Raw genomic sequence first — 20854 nt, forward strand, 5'->3', positions numbered from 1 at the left:
GAAAGAGTATTTCTTTAAAAAACACACACATACCAACAAAATAATGTATGCTGGTATTTTACCTACTATCTTTTTAATTTCTAAGTTTGAAGCCATAAGAAAACTTTTCCACAAAAGAATTAACACTGTTCCAAATAACACTTCGACTATCTAAAACCATTTTTTCAAAGCTACAAGTTATGTTTATTGTAAAATACTATAAGACAGCCCAGCTGGCATGGCTCTGTGGTTGCGCTTCGACCTATGAACCAGGAGGTCATGGTTTTTGATTCCTGGTCAGGGCATATCCCGGAGTTATGGGCTTGATCCTCAGTGTGGGGCACAGTGGATGAATGAATCTCTCTCATCATTGATGTTTCTATCTTGCTCTCCATCTCTCTTTCTCTCTGAAATCAATAATATCTTTTTTAAAAAAGAACCACTTTTTAAAAATACTATAAAACACACACAAAATAAGAAAACAAAAATAAAAAATCACTCATAATCTTACTGTTAAAAGGTAAGACAGATAATTTTGGTATTCTGTTTTTACCTCTAGCCTTCTTACATACACATATACACACTCTGTAAATGAAAAGGAAACGGGTAGTAATTTTGCAAGATGAAACAGATGTGAGAGAGACATATCGGTTGGTTGCCTCCTGTTCACACCCTGATCTGGGTTGAGCCTGCAAGTGAGATACTTGCCCTTGAGTGGGAATCGACCCTGGGAGCCTGTTTTGCAGGTTGATGCTCTGAACCACTGAACAAACCAGCCAGGGCTTCTTTTTATTTTATTGATTTTAGAGGGAGAGAGAGAAGGAGAGGGAAAGGGAGAGAAACATGGATTTGCTGTTCTACTTATTTATGCATTCAATGTTTGATTCCTAACCGGGATCAAACCTGCAACCTTAGCTATGGGGATAATGCTCTAGCCAACTGAGGTACCAAGCCAGGAAATTTTATATTATGTGTTTTTATGAAAATTAAATGGACAACACGCCCAGCTAGTGTGGCTCAGTGATTGAGCATTGACCGATGAGCCAGGAGGCTATGGTTCGATTTCGATTAGGGCAAATGCCTGGGTTGCAGGCTTGATCCCCAGTGTGGGGCGTGCAGGAGGCAACCAATCGCTGTGTTTCTCTCACATCAATATTTCTCTCTGTTTTTCCCTGTCTCTTCCACTCTCCCTAAAAACCAATGAAAAAATATCCTCGGGTGAGGATTAACAAAAATTTAATTTAATTTAAAAATAAAATAAAATGTAAAACTAAACCCTACACATAAAAAATAAAAACTTATGACAGGTTACTTCCACATCCAGCATACAGTATGGTAGACTAAGATGCCCTGAAGGACCCATACATATACTTGAAAAAATACTAGATAAAAATATTTTAAAATATTATTCTAAATATACTCAGTGCCCCACCAAATTAAGCCAAGCTTAATTTAGCACTTTGATAGTCATAAAAAAACCTTAAGATGAGAATTTAAAGTGGTCCCAGACTACTAATGCCCTCAGTATCTAAAGAAGCAAATACTTTTCTAGGACCATCAACTTAGGACTCAAAGATTTCCCATAAAATTCTAAAGAATATGAGTTCAGTATATACAGGGTGGTTTTCTTTTTAATCACAAAGAAACAAGACACAATGAACAAAAGTTAGTAGAAACAAACAGCATAAGTCAAACCAGCAAAGAATATATGTATTGCTATGATCAGACATGAAAAACAAAGGGTAGCATACCAGTAGAACAAAAGGCCATAAAAAGGAGCTCCCTAAAAATGATAATCTGAACTAAAACGAAAAAGAACCTCTAAAATGGAAAACATAAATTGGAATAAAAAAATCAATAAATTTCATAGCAAATCAGACACAGCTAAAGAGTGAGTGAACTAGAATTTTTCAGAATAATCTACAAAGAAATGAATAAATTATGAAAGAGAGATTAAAAGACACAGAATATAAAGTGAGAATGTATCAAAAAGTTTAAAGTACCGCCCTAGCTGGTTTGGCTCAGTGGATAGAGCGTCCGTCAGCCTGCGGACCAGAGAGTCCCAGGGTCAATTCCAGTCAAGGGCACATGCCTGGGGTTGCAGGTCCCATCCCCAGTAGGAGGCGTGCGGGAGGCAGCCAATAGATGGTTCTCTCTCATCATTGATGTTTCTATCTCTCCCTCTCCCTTCTCTGAAATCAATAAAAAATATTTTTAAAAAACAAAACATATTTGCTTAACATATCCTACATAATAAAAGACTAATATGCAAATGACCTAATGGTGGAATGACGGGTCACTATGATGCACACTGACCACCAGGGGGCAGACACTCAATGCAGGAGCTGCCCCCTGATGGTCAGTGCATTCCCACAGGGGGAGCACCACTCAGCCAGAAGCCAGGCTCATGGCTGGTGAGCACAGCGGCAGTGGTGGGAGCCTCTCCCACCTCCGTGGCAATGCTAAGGATGTCCAACTAATGGCTTAGGCCCACTAAGCCATCCATTGGACATCCCCCCAGGGCTCCCAGACTGCGAGAGGGCACAGGCCAGGCTGAGGGACCCCCCCCGCCAAGTGCATGAATTTCATGCACTGGGCCTCTAGTATAAAAATAAGCATATGGGATGAAGAATAAATGAGTTTGTTTTTTTTTAATAAAGAGGTTGTATTGCAGTTATTTGGGGGCAGACATTTAATTTACTACAAACTACTGGGAAACTGGAAAAGAAAAACACTCACACTTTTTTCTGCTTCAGATGCAAGAAAGAAAAAAAAATTCCAAAGCTAAAATATAAAAAGACTCTATCTGTGATGAGTTTTATTAAGATGGCCCAGTATAAGGAGTATTTTCTCCTGAATCACCAAACACAGAAAAAAGCAAACTCCACTAATCTAGAATGTGACACAACTCTATGCTCCATAAAAGTTTTTGCTCACCATTGTATCCCTAGAGCTTACATTAGTTCATTACACACAGTAGATGATTAATAAATTTTTAAAAAATATATGTTTTTATTGATTTCAGAGAGAGGAGGAGAGAGAGAAACATCAATGATGAGAGAGAATCATTGATTGGCTGCCTCCTGCACACCCCCACTGTGGATCAAGCCTACAACCTGTGCATGTGTCCTGGCCGAGAATCGAACCTCCTGGTTCATGGGTTGACGCTCAACCACTGAGCACATGAGTCAAGTTTTTAATAATTAAGCACATATAAGAAAAAAAATATGTATTTGGGTTTCCAGAAGAAATGAGTTTAAAAATTATAAGGTAGAAAAGGATCAGTGGTTAACTAGGTTAAGTGTTAATATACCTGGACAAAACCACATTTTTGTTTCAGAAAGAAGAAATGACACTTTACACAGTGATGTCAGTAATTTAAGAGTTGCAGCAAGTTAATATTATGAGAAAATGAATAAATAAGGTTAGCTATTTTAAATATATTTTTATTGATTTCAGGGAGGAAGGGAGAGGGAGAGAGATAGAAACATCGATGAGAGAAGCATTGATCATTGATCATCTGGCTCCTGCACGCCCCAGCTGGAGATGGAACCCTCAACTTGGGCAAGTGCCCCGACCGGGAATTGAACTGTGACCTCGTGGTTCATAGGTCAATGCTCAACCACTAAGCCATGCCTGCCCAGCAGGTTAGCTATTTTAATTCGTACTAAATTTTCATTTATTGATTCCTAAGCCCTTATATAAGTTCTAATAAGGCCAAAAAAAGTCAAATTATTCATTTACAATAACAATGAAACAAACAAAAAACCCTCTACCTGAAATTCTCATTATCCTACACCAGTGATGGGCAACCTTTTGAGCTTGGTGTGTCAAACTTCGCCAAAAAACTGAGCATTAACTTGGGTAGTGTGTCACTTTGAGGAAAAAACATTATTTCGCAAATGTTTCATCCTCAGGAGCAGCAAATGTTTCATCCTCGGCATGCGGCCACCTCAGCGGCCGCGTGTCATCAGAAATGGCTACGCGTGTCAGTGCTGACACGCGTGTCATAGGTTCGCCATCACTGTCCTACACTGACAGTTTGATTATTGAACCTAATGAGTTCTAATGATTAATCTTAAAAAACAAAAGCCAGACCTACAAAAGTGCTCTATCATCACATATTCCACAACTTAATATATAGGCAGTCATTTTTTAAAATAACATAATTACTTAGTGTAATAACATTGATGCAATCATGGACTTCTCTCAAACTGTTTTTAACAGTGTAAATCCCAGCCGAGACCGGTTTGGCTCAGTGGATAGAGCGTCGGCCTGCGGACTCAAGGGTCCCAGGTTCGATTCCAGTCAAGGGCATGTACCTTGGTTGCGGGCACATCCCCAGTGGGGGGTGTGCAAGAGGCAGCTGATCGATGTTTCTAACTTTCTATCCCTCTCTCTTCCTCTCTGTAAAAAATCAATAAAATATATTTAAAAACAAAAAACAAAAAACAGTGTAGATCCCAGATAATCTTCTACTGCTACAATTGTCTCACCTCAGAGGCAGTGGATAGGAAATGACAGCCTTTTCTATAAATCCACCTTGGAAACCTTGCTAACAGTTTTCAGTTCAGCTTAGTCTGCTGCTATAAGTGGGCTTCTCCCACTTCAGCATAAACCCTGAGTTTGTAAGAAACACACACACACACACACACACACACACACACACCCCTCTTCCAGTATGTACTTATAAATAAAAAGCAAGAGTATTAGAAAATTCTTACCGGAAAGATCCACCACAGCCTCATGACTGGAAATAGCTCCTTTCTCAATAAAAAGATCTCGAAAATATTCACTATTAGCTGACAAAACAGATTTATGAGCTTTGTATTCTTCTCCTTCAATTAACAAAGTAACATCACAGAACTGGTTGGAGAGTCTCTGTTCATTCAGTTGCTTTAACACAGCCTGACAATGTTTTGGAGAAGAACGTTTCACCACTCCTTTGGTGTCAACCTATCAAAATAAGTGTGAGACCAAGAGTTGTATTATATATCATCTGTATGTCTATCCTTAACAGAATTTAAGACAAGACACATCCTTCCCTTTTAAAGATACCACTAATTAAGAAATAGCCTGATAGTTTTTCTTTATTATCTATGTATTTAAATGAAAAGATATGTTGTTCTCACTCTCTTCTGCTATGTTCATTCTACTTGACCCAATGAAAGCCTGCATCTCAGTTCTTGCTGCCTCTTCTTACTAGTCTGAAATTTGATGACATATGAAACTAATGCATGCAAAAAACAAAGACCTAGCCAGCTTAATTTTACCTTGCTTCATGACCCAGAGACTGCTTTCAGAAGTGTATTGTCTATCTGTACCAATATACCATTAAAAAAGAGAGGAGTAGTTAACAAGTTACATTCTGAAGAGAACAATAGGAATACTTATGATGAATGAAGAGGAAATATTAGCATACTTTTAGTGTATATAACAACATAGTACATTACTTTAGACGCAGACCTGCTTAAATCTTCAATGTCAATGCCAATAACTCAAGCAGTTTTAGTAGTTTAAGAAAAAATTCACAAAGCCTACAAACACTAATACACTAGTTAACATGTTAAAGCTGAATGAAAAGTTCCACTTACAAATACAAGTTCATGTTTAGATATTGGCTTCTTTTTTGCAGGCTTGGAGGCTGTAGTTGGAGTTGAAGTAAAGTTGCTCAGGTCATCCTCTGATTCATTACTTTCATCTCCAGATTCAAGGTCTAGTCCTAATTCTTCCAACATTTCTGAAGTATCTGATATTGGACGGGAGCGATCTAGTTTCTCCTGGCATTTGCTACACTGTTTAATGTAATCTTTGACTTGCTTTAATATACCTACAATAAAAATAAAAATTAACAAGTCAAATTTAATATTTTTCTCATTTAAAAATCTAAAAATATATTATTTTGTTTATTTAGTCTGTGTATACTTAAGTATCTTCCAGTGCATGCATGTTCCAGTAGACACAAACATGCCCCATCAAGTACACAGAGTTCTTTAGAATTTAAGATACATTTTTTTTCAAAGATATAAGGTTACAAACAATGGTTTCTTTCCATGCTGAAGTAGACTGTTTTGTTGTTTATTTCTAGTTATTCACTTCCCCATCACTATGTAGCATTGCCCATTTTCATGTGGGCTGCTACTCATTCATGCATTAGGAGCTACATGAAACTGCTAATATTCAACTGTTTTTGACCTTCATAAACAGTAACATAATGTGGCTCAAGCTAATACCTCTTCACCTTACTAACATCAGGTTTGACCATGCAATTTGCTTTGGTGAATGGATATGACATGTGCCATGTCTCATTAGAAGCTTAAGAGGCACTGTTGCCCAGCCGGTGTGGCTCAATGGTTGAGCGTCCACCTGTAAACCAGGAGGTCACAGTTTGATTCCCAGTCAGGGCACATGCTCAGGTTGTGGACTCAATCCCAAACATCAATGATGAGAGAGAATCATTGATCAGCTGCCTCCGATCAATGATTCTCTCTCATCATTGATGTTTCTATCTCTCTCTCCCTCTCCCTTCCTCTCTGAAAAAGAGAGAGAGAGAGAGAGAGAGAGAGAGAGAGAGAGAGAGAGAGAGAGAGAGACTGTTTCACCTCAGTTCTCTGAATTTCATCCCCTTTTAAAGAACATGTTCCTGATGGATGCTGTCCTTTAGCTTGAACTGCAGATGAAAAAAGACAGGTAGGACCAATCTGCAACCTGAACAGGACTACAACCAAACCTTGTAATCATATTATAAAGAAATCTCATGTTTTTGAAAGCTATGACATTTTAGGTTTTCTTTTTTTTTTATTGTTGACACTATTACAGATGTCCTTCCCTTTCCTACTCCCTCGAGATTTTAAGTTTATCTGAAACAATAGCATTTACAACTAACAAAAGTTGAATGTACAAAAGGCACTCTCAAAACTCTATTTTGAATTTCAACTTCCAGACCAGCATGTTGGGGTGGGGGTAGGGAGCAGGGAGGAACATGTTTATTTTATTTTATTTTATTTTATTTATGTTTTCTTTTTAATTTTTGTTTATTGATTTCAGAGAGGAAGGGAGAGGGAGAGAGAGAGAGAAACATCAAGGATGAGAGAGAATCATGAATCTGCTACCTTCTGCACGCTCCACCCTAGGGATCGAGCCCGCAACCTGGGCATGTGCCCTGACCAGGAATCGAACCCTGACCTCCTGGTTCACAGATCGATGCTCAACCACTGAGCCACCCCAGCCGGGCAGAACACGTTTTATATATAGCAGGTCTTTGCCTTGAATGACATTGTTTTGTTCAATGTTAGTTTGTTACAACATTGACGTGATGAAGAGTTAAATAGGAACTTAACTCTCAACCTATGGAGGACATTAAATGAGGATTTACTGTATACACACACACACACAATCATCCTTACAAATTAGGACCAATTAATTCTCATTCTACAGACTGGAAGAATGAAGCCCTAAGAGGTGAGTAACTTGTCCAAAGTCACACCTAGTAAGTTGCATACTGGGCCTCCAGAAGCCATGTAACCTTTCCCTATATTATACTACTTACCCAGGAACACATTTGTCCATCCCTGTGCCAGAAACTTCTTTCCCCACAACTCCCAAATAAAATGCAAATGAAAAGGCTCATTCATTAGCTAAAATGATACAGAAGTATATAATAAATTCCGGAAAAGTTTCAATATATCAAAATATACCAAGTTCCTTGCTTTCAACTTTCAGAAAGTAGTCAAGCAGTATTCCTCAAATTAATTATGTCCCATACTTACTAAAAAGTACATAGTGGAGTAATAAACTCAAAAATTATATTCTCATTTTAGATACACACAATGGATATTATTATACTAAAAAGCTCTAAGTTCTATAGTAAAAAAAAAATCCTGCTTAACCTAGGAATTTGCCAAATTTGTTCACAGAATACCATTTTTTAGCAGACATAACTTATAAAATAATGGATTAGGAGTAAATATAGCTTTCATAAAAAAGGTATTTATGCCCTGTCCGGCCTGTCCGGACTGAAGACTCCCAGGTTCAATTCCAGTCAAGGGCCCTGCCTGGGTTGCTGGCTTGATCCCCAGTAGAAGGCGTGCAGGAGGCAGCTGATTCATGATTCTCTGTCATCATTGATGTTTCTCTCTCTCTCTCTCTCTCCCTTCCTCTCTAAAGTCAATAAAAATATATTTAAAAAATAAATAAAATTAAAAAGGTAGTTACATGTGCATAGATTTAGAGAGCAACAGAAGTTATATTCTAGCATCTGAACATATTAAAGTCAATAATAAGTCTATACCTTTATGAGACATAAGTAGATTTAAAAATAAATAAAATAAAAAGACTGGACAAATATATATTTTACATACAATTAAGAGGAAATGAATCCTAGCTGGTTTGGCTGAGTAGACAAAGTGTCAGCCGGCAGACTGAAGGGTCGTGGGTGAGATTCTCGATCCCTATAGTAGGGACTGTGCAGGAGGCAGCTGATCAATGATTCGCTCTCATCATTGATATTTCTACCTCTCTCTCCCTCTCCCTTCCTCTCTGAAATCAATAAAAAAATATTTTTAAAAAAGAAGAAGAAATGAGAAAGATGTTCATTTTCTCTGTAAAAAAAAAAAAGATATTCATTCTCTGTGTAAAACAAATGAGAGTAAATGGGTTGGAATGATGAAAAATTTCTGAAGATGAATAGTTGTGATTACATAACAATTTGAATGAATGTCACTGAACTGCACACTTAAAAATGGCTGAAATGGTACATTTTATTTATTCATATTTTACTAAATAAAAAAAGGTAAATGGGTGTGTGAATGGGAGAAGAAAGATGTAAGAGAAGAAATTCAAAGTGTCCCCAAAAAATGTATACACACTTTAACAGCTGATAACTCTATTTTGAAAATGATATATATTTTAATAAACACTGCCTTTATAATTATTCAAATTGTATATGTACATTTTTTGGGACACCCTATATATTTCTAAGTAAAAAACATTCTTAGAGAATAAGAAGCGCTGCTATGCCCAGCTGGTGTGGCTCAGTGGATGAGTGTCCATCCATGAACCAGGAGATCATGGTTAGGGTTTGATTCTGGGTCAGGGCACTTACTCAGGTTTCCGGCTTATTCCCATTAGGGAGCAAGCAGGAGGCAGCCAATCAGTGATTTTCTCTCATTGATGTTTCTATCTCTCTCTCCCTTCATCTCTGAAATCAATAACATATTAAAAAAAAAAAAGTGCGGCTATGGAAATTTCCATGTCCAAAATAAACAAAGAAGAGGCAGCTTTTCTAATTAATTTTGATTGTATTACTAGACATTTTATGATTCTACACAATTTAGTACATTCTACATACAGCAAAGGTTTGATTAAACTATTCATTGGTTGAGTTCAAATGGTATTTGAGAAACTATACAGAAGCATTTGAACACGGATGAAAAATAATAAATACTGCAGGGGGGAAATGGTATTAATGTATGATAGTAAATCAACTCTCTCCAAAATCACCCTATTATGTTTTACAAGTCCTTTAACTTGAGTGGTAGTGTTTTGATGGGATCATTTTATTTTATTTTTAAATGCCTGTATTTTATTTTTTTAATCCTCACCTGAGGATATTTTCCCATTGATTTTTAGAGAGAGTGGAAGAGAGAAGGAAAGACAGACAGAAACACATTATGCCTCCTGCACAAGCCCTGACCAGGGCCCAGGCCGGGGAGGAGCCTGAAACCGGGACCCCTCAGCCCCAAGGCCCAGGCTCTATACACTGAGCAAAACCAGCAGGGCTCCATGGGATCATTTTAAATCCAACTTTACAGATCCAGGGTTGATAAGCTGAAAGGATCTGACTCAAGTTAATCATTCAAGAACCATCAATGTGTAAACATAGTTAATTTACTATTTAAGAGTGGGGATTACTGCAAAGGGCTGAAATTACTTATGCAGAAAAATCTGAATCCTCTAACTAGCTTTGTGACTATGGCCAAGTCCCCAATCTCTCGGTGCCTATGTTTAAATGTTACTATTTATAATAATAATAAGAAGAAGAAGAATAATAAATAGTTACTATTTATAAGCACTTTGGACAGTGTCTGACACACAGTAACTACTAACTACTACACAAGAGTTTGTTAAGTAATGCTCACTGGTCAACCTCTCTGGGACCAACAAAAAAAGTCCACATAAAACACCAAATTACCATTAGAGGGTTCTTTAGTTAGTAAAGGCTCAGAACAAAGTAAAATGAATGACCTTAGCGGGTAGTCCTCTAATAAAACAACTTGAGGAACAGCTTCTTACCCCAGAGCAGTTTCTCACCCTCTGCAGTGTTGACATTTGGGGCCAGATGGTTCTTGGGGGGGGGGGGGGGGGGCGTCCTGCCCTGTGCATGGTGAAGGCTCAGCAGCCCCGACCTCTACGCAACCAGATGCCAAAACAGCCCCAGTCACCACCACCACAGCTGTCTCCAGACATCGCCCTGGAGGCAAAACCGTCCCGGCTGAGCCACTGCTCCACAGACCGCCCTACGAAGCGGGACACTGTGCTCCCGCCCGCTGCTCCACAGCCTCCTTCCGTCGGTGCGGGAGTCACTGGGCATCCGCCCCCCCGTCCGGTGACTCCACGGCTCAGCTCTCCTCCCCACGCTGGTTCCCAAGCGTCGAAAACCTTCAGATTTATCCTTCTGACTGTAACCATCACAGTAACCGCATTTTTTCAAGGCATACATAGTGCCTCGCAAAAGCTCCAAAGCGCTTTTCACAGTATTAGAGGGAAGAACCTAAAAAACATTCAAACTAGGAGAACCGGCTGTTCTTTACATTGAATTCTTGCCCTAAAAAACGGAAGTTCCAGAGGACTGTCTCCAGTGACCCCAAATCACTTCTGCACGTAACTACATTCCTCCTCCCTCACAACGCAGTGCCGCAACGTGAGGAATTCGAGGGAGCGGGTCCCGAGAACCCCAAACCCAGAACCTCAAACCCGCTGGCTCAAACCCTAGGTGGGGGGAACACGCCGGAAAAGGGCGCCGGGCTCGGGGCGGACCCTCCCCCAAACCCGCGGCCCGGCCAGGCTTTTTAAAGGCACAGCGCGCAGCCTCGCCAACCGCCGCCCGGCGCCAGCACCTTCCCCGAGGGCAGGCGGCCGGCCCCGCCCCGCCCCGCGCGCGAGCCCCGCCTCCGCCCGCCCCGAGGAAGCCCCTCGCCCCACCCCGGGCCAGGGCCCGCCCCCAGCCTCCCAGGCCTCCTTCCTGTGGGAAGTGCGGCTCCCTTCCCGTCCCTCACCCTCTCGGCTCCGCCCGGCAGCCGCTCCGCCGCCGAGCGTAGGCTGAGCCGGCGGGGGGCGTTCGGAAAGCGGGGTGAGGGACCCTCCAATGTGCAGTGCTGCAAACAGGCCCAGGCCCGCCTCGGCCGTCCTCGGGCCCTGTCTGTGGACGCACGCCGCCAGCCCGCCCTCGCGCCGCGGGCGAGATCCTACCTCGCCACCAGTACGTCTTGGACAAGTCGTGCCAGGTCTGATGCTGGGTGTGGTGAGTGCCGCCCGGGCCCAGGTGCGCCGCCTCGATGAGCCCCCAGCGCCGCTCGGGCTGCAGCACCACCTCCAGCTCCGCGAAGGTCTTGCGGTGCCGCTGCCGCCGCTGGTAGTACAGGGTCCCGTCGCGCACCACGTAGCAGGCGGCCGCCTTGCGGATCTTGCGCTTGACATTGCCCTCTGTGCCCGGCGCGTACGGTTCGCACTCGTTCGTCAGGTAGCGCAGGATGGCCCGGTAGCTTTCCTCGCTTGACATCGCTGACCCGGGCTCCCCGAGGGCGCCTGTCAGTGGCGAGGGAGGAGGACAGCGGCTCTAGCCCCGGGCGGAGGTCACAGCTGCGCGGACACTGCAGGGAGGAACGGCTGTGTCGGTGGTGAGTGCTCTTCGGCCGCGCCCGCGGCGCGGAGGGAGGACTAACGAGTTGGTAACTAGGGGGAACTGCACTTCTCCAGCGCGCGGGATCCGCTGGCGACTGATAAAATGGCTGCTGCACCACCGGAAGTGACGTAAACCAAGGGGGTGCGGGAACGAGCCCTGATTGGAGCCCAGTGGCTCTCCGGCTCGGCGAAGCCCGTCGAGTGACGTCAGGACTGCGGGAGGACATTTTGGAAGCGGGTAGGCCCTTCCTGGGAGCTCGGACTGGCTTTGGTCAGACATCTTAAGTCCTGGCAGTTTCCCTTTTAATTTCCCCCTCCTTTCCCAGACTCTGAGCATGTGTAAGATCTGGTGGGCAATTGTTATTCCATCCGACATGCCCTCAGGTGTGAAAGAGTCTGTTCCCCTCCCCCCCGGCCCTACCTCCTGAGACACCTGAAAACATAAGAGTATCAGATTTTAAGTCTTCGATTGAGATACTAGCCTACGAACACAAAACCAAAGAAACCCCATTCACACGGAAATGCAGCTTCCAGTTAAGTGTTATAAAAAATCAAAGTCCAGCCGAAACCGGTTTGGCTCGGTGGATAGAGCCTCGGTCTGCGGACTGAAGGGTCCCGGGTTCGATTCCGGTCAAGGGCATGTACCTTGGTTGCGGGCACATCCCCAGTAGGGGGCGTGCAGGAGGCAGCTGGTCGATGTCTTTCTCTCATCGATGTTTCTAGCTCTCTATCCCTCTCCCTTTCTCTCTGTAAAAAATCAATAAAATATATTTTAAAAAAAAATCAAAGTCCATTGATTGATAGGAGTTATAATTTATTTCTAAACTTCAGCCACTAGCTTCAAACTACCCATGGAATAGTCACGATTTTTCAGGAATGGCCTGATTATATAGAGACTGTTTTCTACAGAAGAAGGTAATATTGTTGGCAAGGAGTGTGGAGGATGGCTAACACTATTTTCTTAACCTCGTTTACATATTTTTACATATGCTTAGGCGGGGTGTTGGGGGGGTTCTCCATTTCCCCTCCTAAACAAACAAACTGTTTTCCAGTGTGCAGTGTAGGTCCAGTTTCCTATTTTTAGCTGGTAGTCCAGAGCCCTGGCCCTAGGTTGGATCTGCAGTGCACACACGAGCCACAGGCCAATACGTGGCTAGGCTACTGAGGTGGGATACTGGCCGTGCTTCTCTGGGTCCTGAAAACTGCAGACCAACACCTTCCTCTCCCAGCCAGGAGTCTGTCAGGTGGGGGGCAGACTGGGGAATGCGGTAGGCTCACAAAACAGGATGCACCCAGTCTCCAAGGTACTGGGGTGGGGGTTGAGAAGTTTCCAGATGACCCAGAAACCTGAGGCAGCATTCTTGAAAGATTGTGGCTGTAGGTACTGAGCTCCCAGGCCCAGAGGAAAGACAGAACTAAGAAGGCTGGGATTTACTCAGGGTCATTCATTCAGTCCACTAACAGACTACAGCTGGAGAAGAGAGGAGCAATTAGGAGGTGGAGATACACCCTTCCCCCATGGGTAGATGTCCAAATCCATCCTCCAAAAGCTGTGTAAGTGCTCGGCTCAGCATCACCACTCTTCTCCTGAAATCCTTGCACTTTAAAGATCAATTTGGCCCTAGCCAGGTGACTTGGAGCATCATCCTGTACACCAAAACGTTGCGGGTTCGATTCCCAGTCAGGGCACATACCCAGATTGCAGTTTGAATCCCTGGGTTGGGGCAAGTTTGGGAGGCAACCAATCAATGTCTCTTATATTGATGTTTTTCTCTCTCCACTCCTCCTCCTACAAAATAAATAAATAAAAAAGATCAATTTAATATAAAAAGTCTTAACATAAAATTGCAAGTAAACAAATTGTGGAATGGCAAAGAAAAACTAAATTAAAGAAATCCCTTGCCCAGCCAGTGTGGCTCAGTAGTTGAGTGTTCACCCAGGAACCAGAAGGTCTTGGTTCGATTCCTGGTCAGGACTCATGCCCGGGTTGTGGGCTCAGTCCCCAATGTGGGATGTGCAGGAGGCAGCCAGTCGATGGTTCTCTGTCATCATTGATGTTCTATCTCTCCCTCTCCCTTCTCTGAAATCAATAAAAATATATTTAAAAAAAAGAAATCCCCCTACACCCAATTCAGATTCTGCCAAAACACAATCTGTGAAAGCACCGAGGGCCCACTAATACTTGGATTCTCCTGCGTTTGGGCCAATACAGACACATGTTTTAGTAAAATGTTTTACAGGTGGTCCAGTTGTCTTCCTGACAAAAGCTGAACTTGCTGTCCTATGAGAACGGGGATGTAGTGGTGCCAGCAGTGAGTGGGACTGAAACGGTCAGTGATGGGGAGGAGGCAGACAACTGCCTAAGAGGGGTGATGGGGTGCTGTCTAGATACAGCACTCCCATCTTCTCAGATGGGCAGCCCACTCCCTTTGTTGCCCTGGACCTTTGATGTGATGACCCTTCCTCTTCTTGGAGTCTCCCCTCCTCTGCCCTCGCCCTAGGACAAGTCTATCCACTCTGCAGTCAGATCTCCCTTTCCCTGAGGTTGAGTCCTCGGAACTGGCCATCACATGGTGGCAGCAAAGGGAGCAGCTGAAACCTTAGCATCCAGGGAGCCTGTGGTATCACCATGGAAACCCCTGGACTCGTCCTGGCCAGTGTGGCTCAATTTGTCCCAGCATCATCCCAACGGTGGGGGGGGGGGGGGGAGCCCTTTTCATCTGGGGAATTCTACGATTTGGTGGGGCCTTTGATAAAAACCAGACATACCACTAGATGAGGCAGGAGTCTGGGAGCAAGATCCAGAGGAGGCCCAGGCCCTGAGCACAGAGGGGTCCCTGGCTGAGCTCCTCCAGGCTAAGGACAAGCACTACGCCCTGGAGATGGAGATGGAGACATTACAACAGCAGGCCCAGGAGTGGTGTAGGCAGCAGGCTGAGGTCCATGCTCTGGAGAACTTATTTTTCTTTTTAAGTATATTTTTATTGATTTCAGAGAGGAAGTAAAAGGAGAGAGAGATAGAAACATCAATGATGAGAGGGAATCATTGATCGGCTGCCTCCTGCACACTCCACACTGGGGATCAAGCCCACAACCTGGGCATGTGCCCTGACCTGGAATTGAACCGTGACCTGGTTTATAGGTTGACGCTTAACCACTGAGCCATGCCAGCTGGACAATGCCCTGGAGAACTTGAATGGGCAGGTGCAGGGGCTCCTGGAAGCTTTTTTGCCTTGCAGGCAACAAGCCTAAATGAGCAGGGGTGATGCACACCTACCCCAGGATGGCACAGAAGGAGTTGGGGTGGAATGTGGGTCACCTCCTGGAATGGAGGTGGCATGAACCAGCAAGATGCCATGTTCATTCACATCTCTGCCGCTCACGCTTAATCTCGTGATATTTATTTTTCCACAAGAAATTAAACCCTCATTTTGACCTCTTAAAGATATGTTATTATGAGCTTAACTAACATTTTTGGTCGTTTCCACAGAATAGGGAATGTTTTAAGGTAGTATATCAGTATTTGTGCAACAAATGTATGTTATTTAGTCACTTTTAACCAATGCCAAATGTCAGCTATGGACCCCAGGGTCAAGCTGAGGGCATGGGTGGGAGAAGCACAGGTCCCCTCTCTGTAAGAAGTGCCTCTCCCACATCCAGAGCCACCCTGCCTTCTCGGAGACCCCAGGCCGGCCACGCCCCGTACTGCAGCCCTGCTTCTCAGTGGACTCTCTGGAAGCAATGCCTCAACATGCTCCTGGCCTTCACTTGGTCCCACGTCTTCATCTGCCCGCAGACTTATTCTCTCCTCTTTGCCTAACCTTTCTGGAAGCTGTGTCATTTCCCATCATGTGCTGTGGATCGCCTGTCCCCAGCCAGCTCTGCAGGCACTGCAGCCCAGCCTGGCCTGCTGGGCTCCAGCCAAACACCCACTGTCAGAGAGTTCACTGCACTACAGTGGTAGTCGTACCGTCATATAAGTGGATCAAGTCAATATCTGTTCACCTTAAACTCACACAATATTGTATGTCAAATAATGCTTATTTAATAAAAAAAAAATTTAAAAAGTAACCAGTTCTGTGAAACTAGAAAGAAGACATGATGTTTGCCTGAATGCTCAAGTTACAGGTTATGATTAGGGAAAGTATGTTCAAATAACTTCAGGATCTATTTTATTGGCTATTTAAAATACAAAGCATTTGCCCCGGCTGGTTTGGCTTGGTGGATAGAGCAACGGCCTGCGGACTGAAGGGTCCCGGGTTCAATTCCAGTCAAGGGCACATGCCCAGGTTTTGGGCTCGATCCCCTGTAGGGGATGTGCAGGAGGATTCTCATCATTGATATTTCTATCTCCCTCTCCCTTCCTCTCTGAAATCAGTAAAAATGTTTAAAAAATAAAAAGTAGCCGAAACAGGTTTGGCTCAGTGGATAGAGCGTCGGCCTGCGGACTCAAGGGTCCCAGGTTCGATTCCGGTCAAGGGCATGTACCTTGGTTGCGGGCACATCCCCAGTAGGGGCGTGCAGGAGGCAGCTGATCGATGTTTCTCTCTCATCAATGTTTCTGACTCTCTATCCCTCTCTCTTCCTCTCTGTAAAAAATCAATAAAATATATTTTAAGAAAATAATAATAAAATAAAAATAAAAAGCTCACTCTATAGCTCTAATCAAGAGCTAGTGAGAAACTAATTTAAAAATAATAATAATAAAATAAAAAGTAAAATAAAATACAAAGCATTTTATTTGTAAACTCCTGAAATCTGAAAACAGGACAACCTAGGTTATATAGTCTCCCAAAGAGAGTGTCTGGGGCACCATCTAAGCTATTTGCAGTCAAGCCTCCATTCAGCCACGGGCAGCCTGGGACCACCAATCAGAAGCCATAGGCCCCTATCCACCTGCAGATCCTAAAGCCAGGGTCTCTGTCATGGACTCCCTTGTCAGAAAATAGCAGCAGCCAACCCACCTGTAGAGCCCTTGTCCTGGCGCTACAACTGACCCTCCACACAGCAAAGGACCGCTGCTAAACCCTGCTCCCCAACTGCCGGGGCCCTGCCCACATGCACATAGAGTGTCCAGTCGACCCCAGGTTGTTTTGTTCCTCAACCTCCCCAGGTCTTCAACTGTCTGTGGCTGCTCCCTGGTAGAAAAATGCCTCATACCAGTCCTCATTCACCCCATTATCAAAGTGTCCTTGAGAATCCTCAACCCACATGGTGCAGGGAGTGTAGAGAGAGAAGACACACACCTCATCTTCTGGCTGCCTTGGTCCTGGCCATGTCCCTAGTTCCCAGGTGGTACCCCGACAGCCAGAGAGGGAAGAACTAGTCCCATAAGCCTCTCCCCCTTTAACCTTTTGCACTCGGATGTCGAGTGTGACTCAACACGGTTAGCATCAGTAGCAGCTCTTTTTATACTCTTTGAATGTATCAATAATTTGAAATATAAAAAAATCCAAATAAATAAGTTTGTATGAAAAGAAACTCCAGTTATTTTTTTTATTTTTATTTTTTTAAAATATATTTTATTTATTTCTTACAGAGAGGAAGGGAGAGGGATAGAGAGCTAGAAACATCGGTGAGAGAGAAACATCGACCAGCTGCCTCCTGCACACCCCCTACTGGGGATGTGCCCACAACCAAGCCAAACCGGTTTCGGCAGAAACTCCAGTTATTTATTCTACTGCTGCGCTTTGTAAAATCTGGGGTATTTAAAAAATTAAATCCCGAGTAGAATAAAGGAATCGAGAAAAAAGCGAGTGCAAAGGGTTAAAACTCATAATGAGCCGATACCGGTTTGGCTCAGTGGATAGAGGGTCGGCCTGTGGACTCAAGGGTCCCAGGTTCGATTCCGGTCAAGGGCATGTACCTTGGTTGCGGGCACATCCCCAGTAGGGGGTGTGCAAGAGGCAGCTGATCGATGTTTCTCTCTCATCGATGTTTCTAACTCTCTATCCCTCTCTCTTCCTCTCTGTAGAAAATCAATAAAATATATTTTTTAAAAAAAACAAAAAAACTCATAATGATCAAAGACCAGGAAATGGGACAGGAAGAACAGCCTAAACTCAAAAGAGCTAACATAAAATATCAGATGTCCTGGCAGAAATTTATCTTCCCAGTCAGGGGCAAGGTCAAGGGCTGTGTGTAAAAGTAGAGATTGTGTCTCTGTCAGAGGTGGGCTTCTGAACATCAGGGGTTGGGGCCAGGTGCTGAGACCTGGCTTGTGTTTGGAGCCATTTACAGTAAGTTTCCTTGGATGACTCACTGTCCTAAGCTGCTGGTAGGCCCAGCCTGGGACCAGTGTCAGCCTGGTATCCTGGTGGCATGTCACTTGGGGGACTATTTTCATCTGGGGAGTTCTCTGATTGAATGGTGCCTTCGGAGTGGATTGGGCCTCCCTAGTATCTCCACTAATTGAGGCGGGGAACTGGGAGCAAGATCTGGAGGAGGCCCAGGCCCTGAGCACAGAGGTGTCCCTGGCTGACCTCCAGGCCCTGGAGCGGGAGGTGGGGGCATTATAACAGGCCCAGCAGTGGTGTGGGTGGCAGGCCGAGGTCCCTGCTCTGGAGAGCTTCTGTGATGAGGTGCAGGGGCTCTTGCAGGGCCAGGCAGCATGCCAACGTGGGCCATGGTGATGTCCCCATGCACACCCACCCCAGTCAGACTAGAAGGGAGTTGGGTGGAATATGAGTCACCTCGTGGGGTGGAGGTGAAATGAGCTTAATGATGTACAGGACTTTTAAATAAATAATGGTGTTAGACTGCCAAAGAAGTGTGCCTGCGTGGGTGTGCTGTACGAGTCATTGCACTCTCCAGCTGGTTGGTCTCCACAGGGCCACGTCTAATTTGACCCTCGGAACAGTGCTGTGAGGTGGGCAGGGGTCTCCAAGGCTGTGAGAAAGTGGTGGTGAACTACAGAGAGCTGACACTAAGCACCACCCGGTGGCATGTGCCCATCTACACTTTACAGGACACCCTGGTCCACCACACTGACAATTTCCACCGAGAGGGAAAGGAGCATTTCCCCTCCCTCCTAAGAGCACACCGTGCTCTGGATCCCCCTCCGACAGCCAGAACAAAGCAGCCCCTTTGTGCCTGTTTCTTAAACTGACAATGGGAATTTAAAGTGAGAACACATAAAAAAGAAACTGTTAAGTCTGGTCAAATAATTGAATCGATACCCCATCCCCTGGGAACTGACCTTTAGGCCACTTCACAATGGACATTCCCTTTCACCTGACCACATCTTACTTGTTAAGACCATTATCTCTCCCCTCCTGACTTTCCCAGAATCCTGACCCACCCAGAGAATCTCCGCCTAGAAAAAGCCCGCCTAGAGTCCTTTAAAATCTCTGACTCCCTGTCCCTGGGTGCTGGCACCATTTTGGGGCTCAGCCCATCTGGTATCCAGATGACCTAATAAATTTATAATCCCTCACCACTATGGCCTCGTGCGTTCCTCCTTCGGCAACCATAACAGAAACAAAATAAAAAATAATAAAGTGAGACCACATACTTGTTTTCAGCTCTCAGCTTGGCACATAATAGGTTTTCAGATTTTGGTGATTGTTTTTATAAACCCGTATTAGGGCACTGTTGGGGGAATTAGTGAATCCTGCCCGCCCCTCTCCTATCCCTGGAATAAAGGGTTCCAGGTTCGGCTCCAGGCTAGATCCCGGGCCCTGGTCAAGACACATGTGCTTGGAGGTTTCTCTGTCTCTCCCCCTCCCTTCCACTCTCTCTAAAAATCAATGGGAAAATATCATCGGGTGAGGATTAAGAAAGAATAAAAAGCATTAACTTTAGTCAAGCAGCTGGGAAGATCCAAAAAGTGGTTAGCAAAAGCAAGAAGATGGGAAGCAGGGAAGAGAGGAGCTCCCTGCAAGCCATGGGAAGGGTCTGGTGCTGAAGGACCAGAGCCCCTCCCCTCCTTTCAGATCCCACCTCTGGCCCTTCCCCACACCTATCTCAGCGGCAGAGCCCTCTGGCACTTTCCTTCTCCCCGCCCCCCGCCACAGGGGCTGCCAGGCCCAGCGGGCCGGAGGGGGCTCGGAAGTCTCCGAGGGCTCCCCCACTTCGCTCCTGCCTCGTGGGGACTTCGCAACCCCTGGGAGGGGGCAACAGTGGGTGTGCCCTTAGGGCGTTAGTTTGCGGCTCGCGCGCCGCTAGCGGTGCATCTGGAGCCGCGCACCTACCCGCTCAACCACCGCCGGCACCCGCCCCGCCCGCCGCCGCCGCCAGGCTGCGCAGAGGAGTGAGCCCCGCCCAGGCGGACTCCCCGCTGGGCCCACCTTCCCGCGCCGCCCAGGCAGGAAGGCTCGCCCCACCCACCGGCTGCGCCTCCTCTGCACATGCGCCTGCCCCCCCAAACGCAACCACAGTACCACATCTGCGCCACAGGCACACACGCACCGGGCCCACACCAGCACGCCCGGGGCTGCGCCTGCCCTGGTGTAGTGGCCGGACGGGAAACCCTAGGACAGTGATGGGCAACCTTTTGAGCTTGGTGTGTCAAACTTCGCCAAAAAACTGAGCATAACTCGGGTAGTGTGTCACTTTGAGGAAAAAAACATTATTTCGCGATATTTATAGTTTAAATAACATAAATGTATAATTGTTATATGTAATTGTATTTAATAAACCTCAGCGGCCGCGTGTCATCAGAAATGGCTACGCGTGTCAGTGCTGACACGCGTGTCATAAGTTCGCCATCACTGCCCTAGGAGGAGCTTCCAGGGCAGGCAGTGAGCAAAGAGCCAGAAACCAGCACGGAGACCAGACCGAGAGTCCAGAGAAGACAGAAGGGGCTTTCCCTGCCTCGGCTGGGAAGTAGGGGGAGAGGGTAGGAAGGGGGGAGTGTGTGTGTGGGGGGGGGAAGGGCGGTCCCTGACAGGTGGCCAGGTGTGGCTGCAGCAGGGTCCACTTCCCAGGCTGTCTGGCCACCGTCCCCCATTGAGAAGGGGAGTGGGAGGGAGAG

At 45.2% G+C, this 20854-nt stretch overlaps 1 protein-coding gene across 2 annotated transcripts in view; it reads right to left on the reverse strand.

Annotated features, from left to right (window-relative positions):
• Positions 1 to 12614, reverse strand: part of ZBTB11 (zinc finger and BTB domain containing 11) — a 35575-nt gene extending 22961 nt beyond the window's left edge. The window contains exons 1-3 of one of the 2 annotated variants that reach the window (XM_079767436.1): positions 11449 to 12614; positions 5574 to 5809; positions 4704 to 4935 (exon numbers count right to left, since the gene is read on the reverse strand). In XM_079767436.1, coding sequence (XP_079623562.1) covers positions 4704 to 4935; positions 5574 to 5809; positions 11449 to 11758 — 778 coding nt within the window. In that variant the 5' untranslated portion in view covers positions 11759 to 12614. Of the gene's footprint in view, positions 1 to 4703; positions 4936 to 5573; positions 5810 to 7528; positions 7819 to 11448 lie in introns of those variants that run through there. The other variant, XM_079767437.1, reaches the window with a different exon arrangement.
• Positions 12615 to 20854: the final 8240 nt, after the last annotated feature.

The sequence above is a fragment of the Cnephaeus nilssonii genome, assembly GCF_951640355.1.
Source record: "Cnephaeus nilssonii genome assembly, chromosome: 3".
Taxonomy (NCBI): Eukaryota; Metazoa; Chordata; class Mammalia; order Chiroptera; family Vespertilionidae; genus Cnephaeus; species Cnephaeus nilssonii.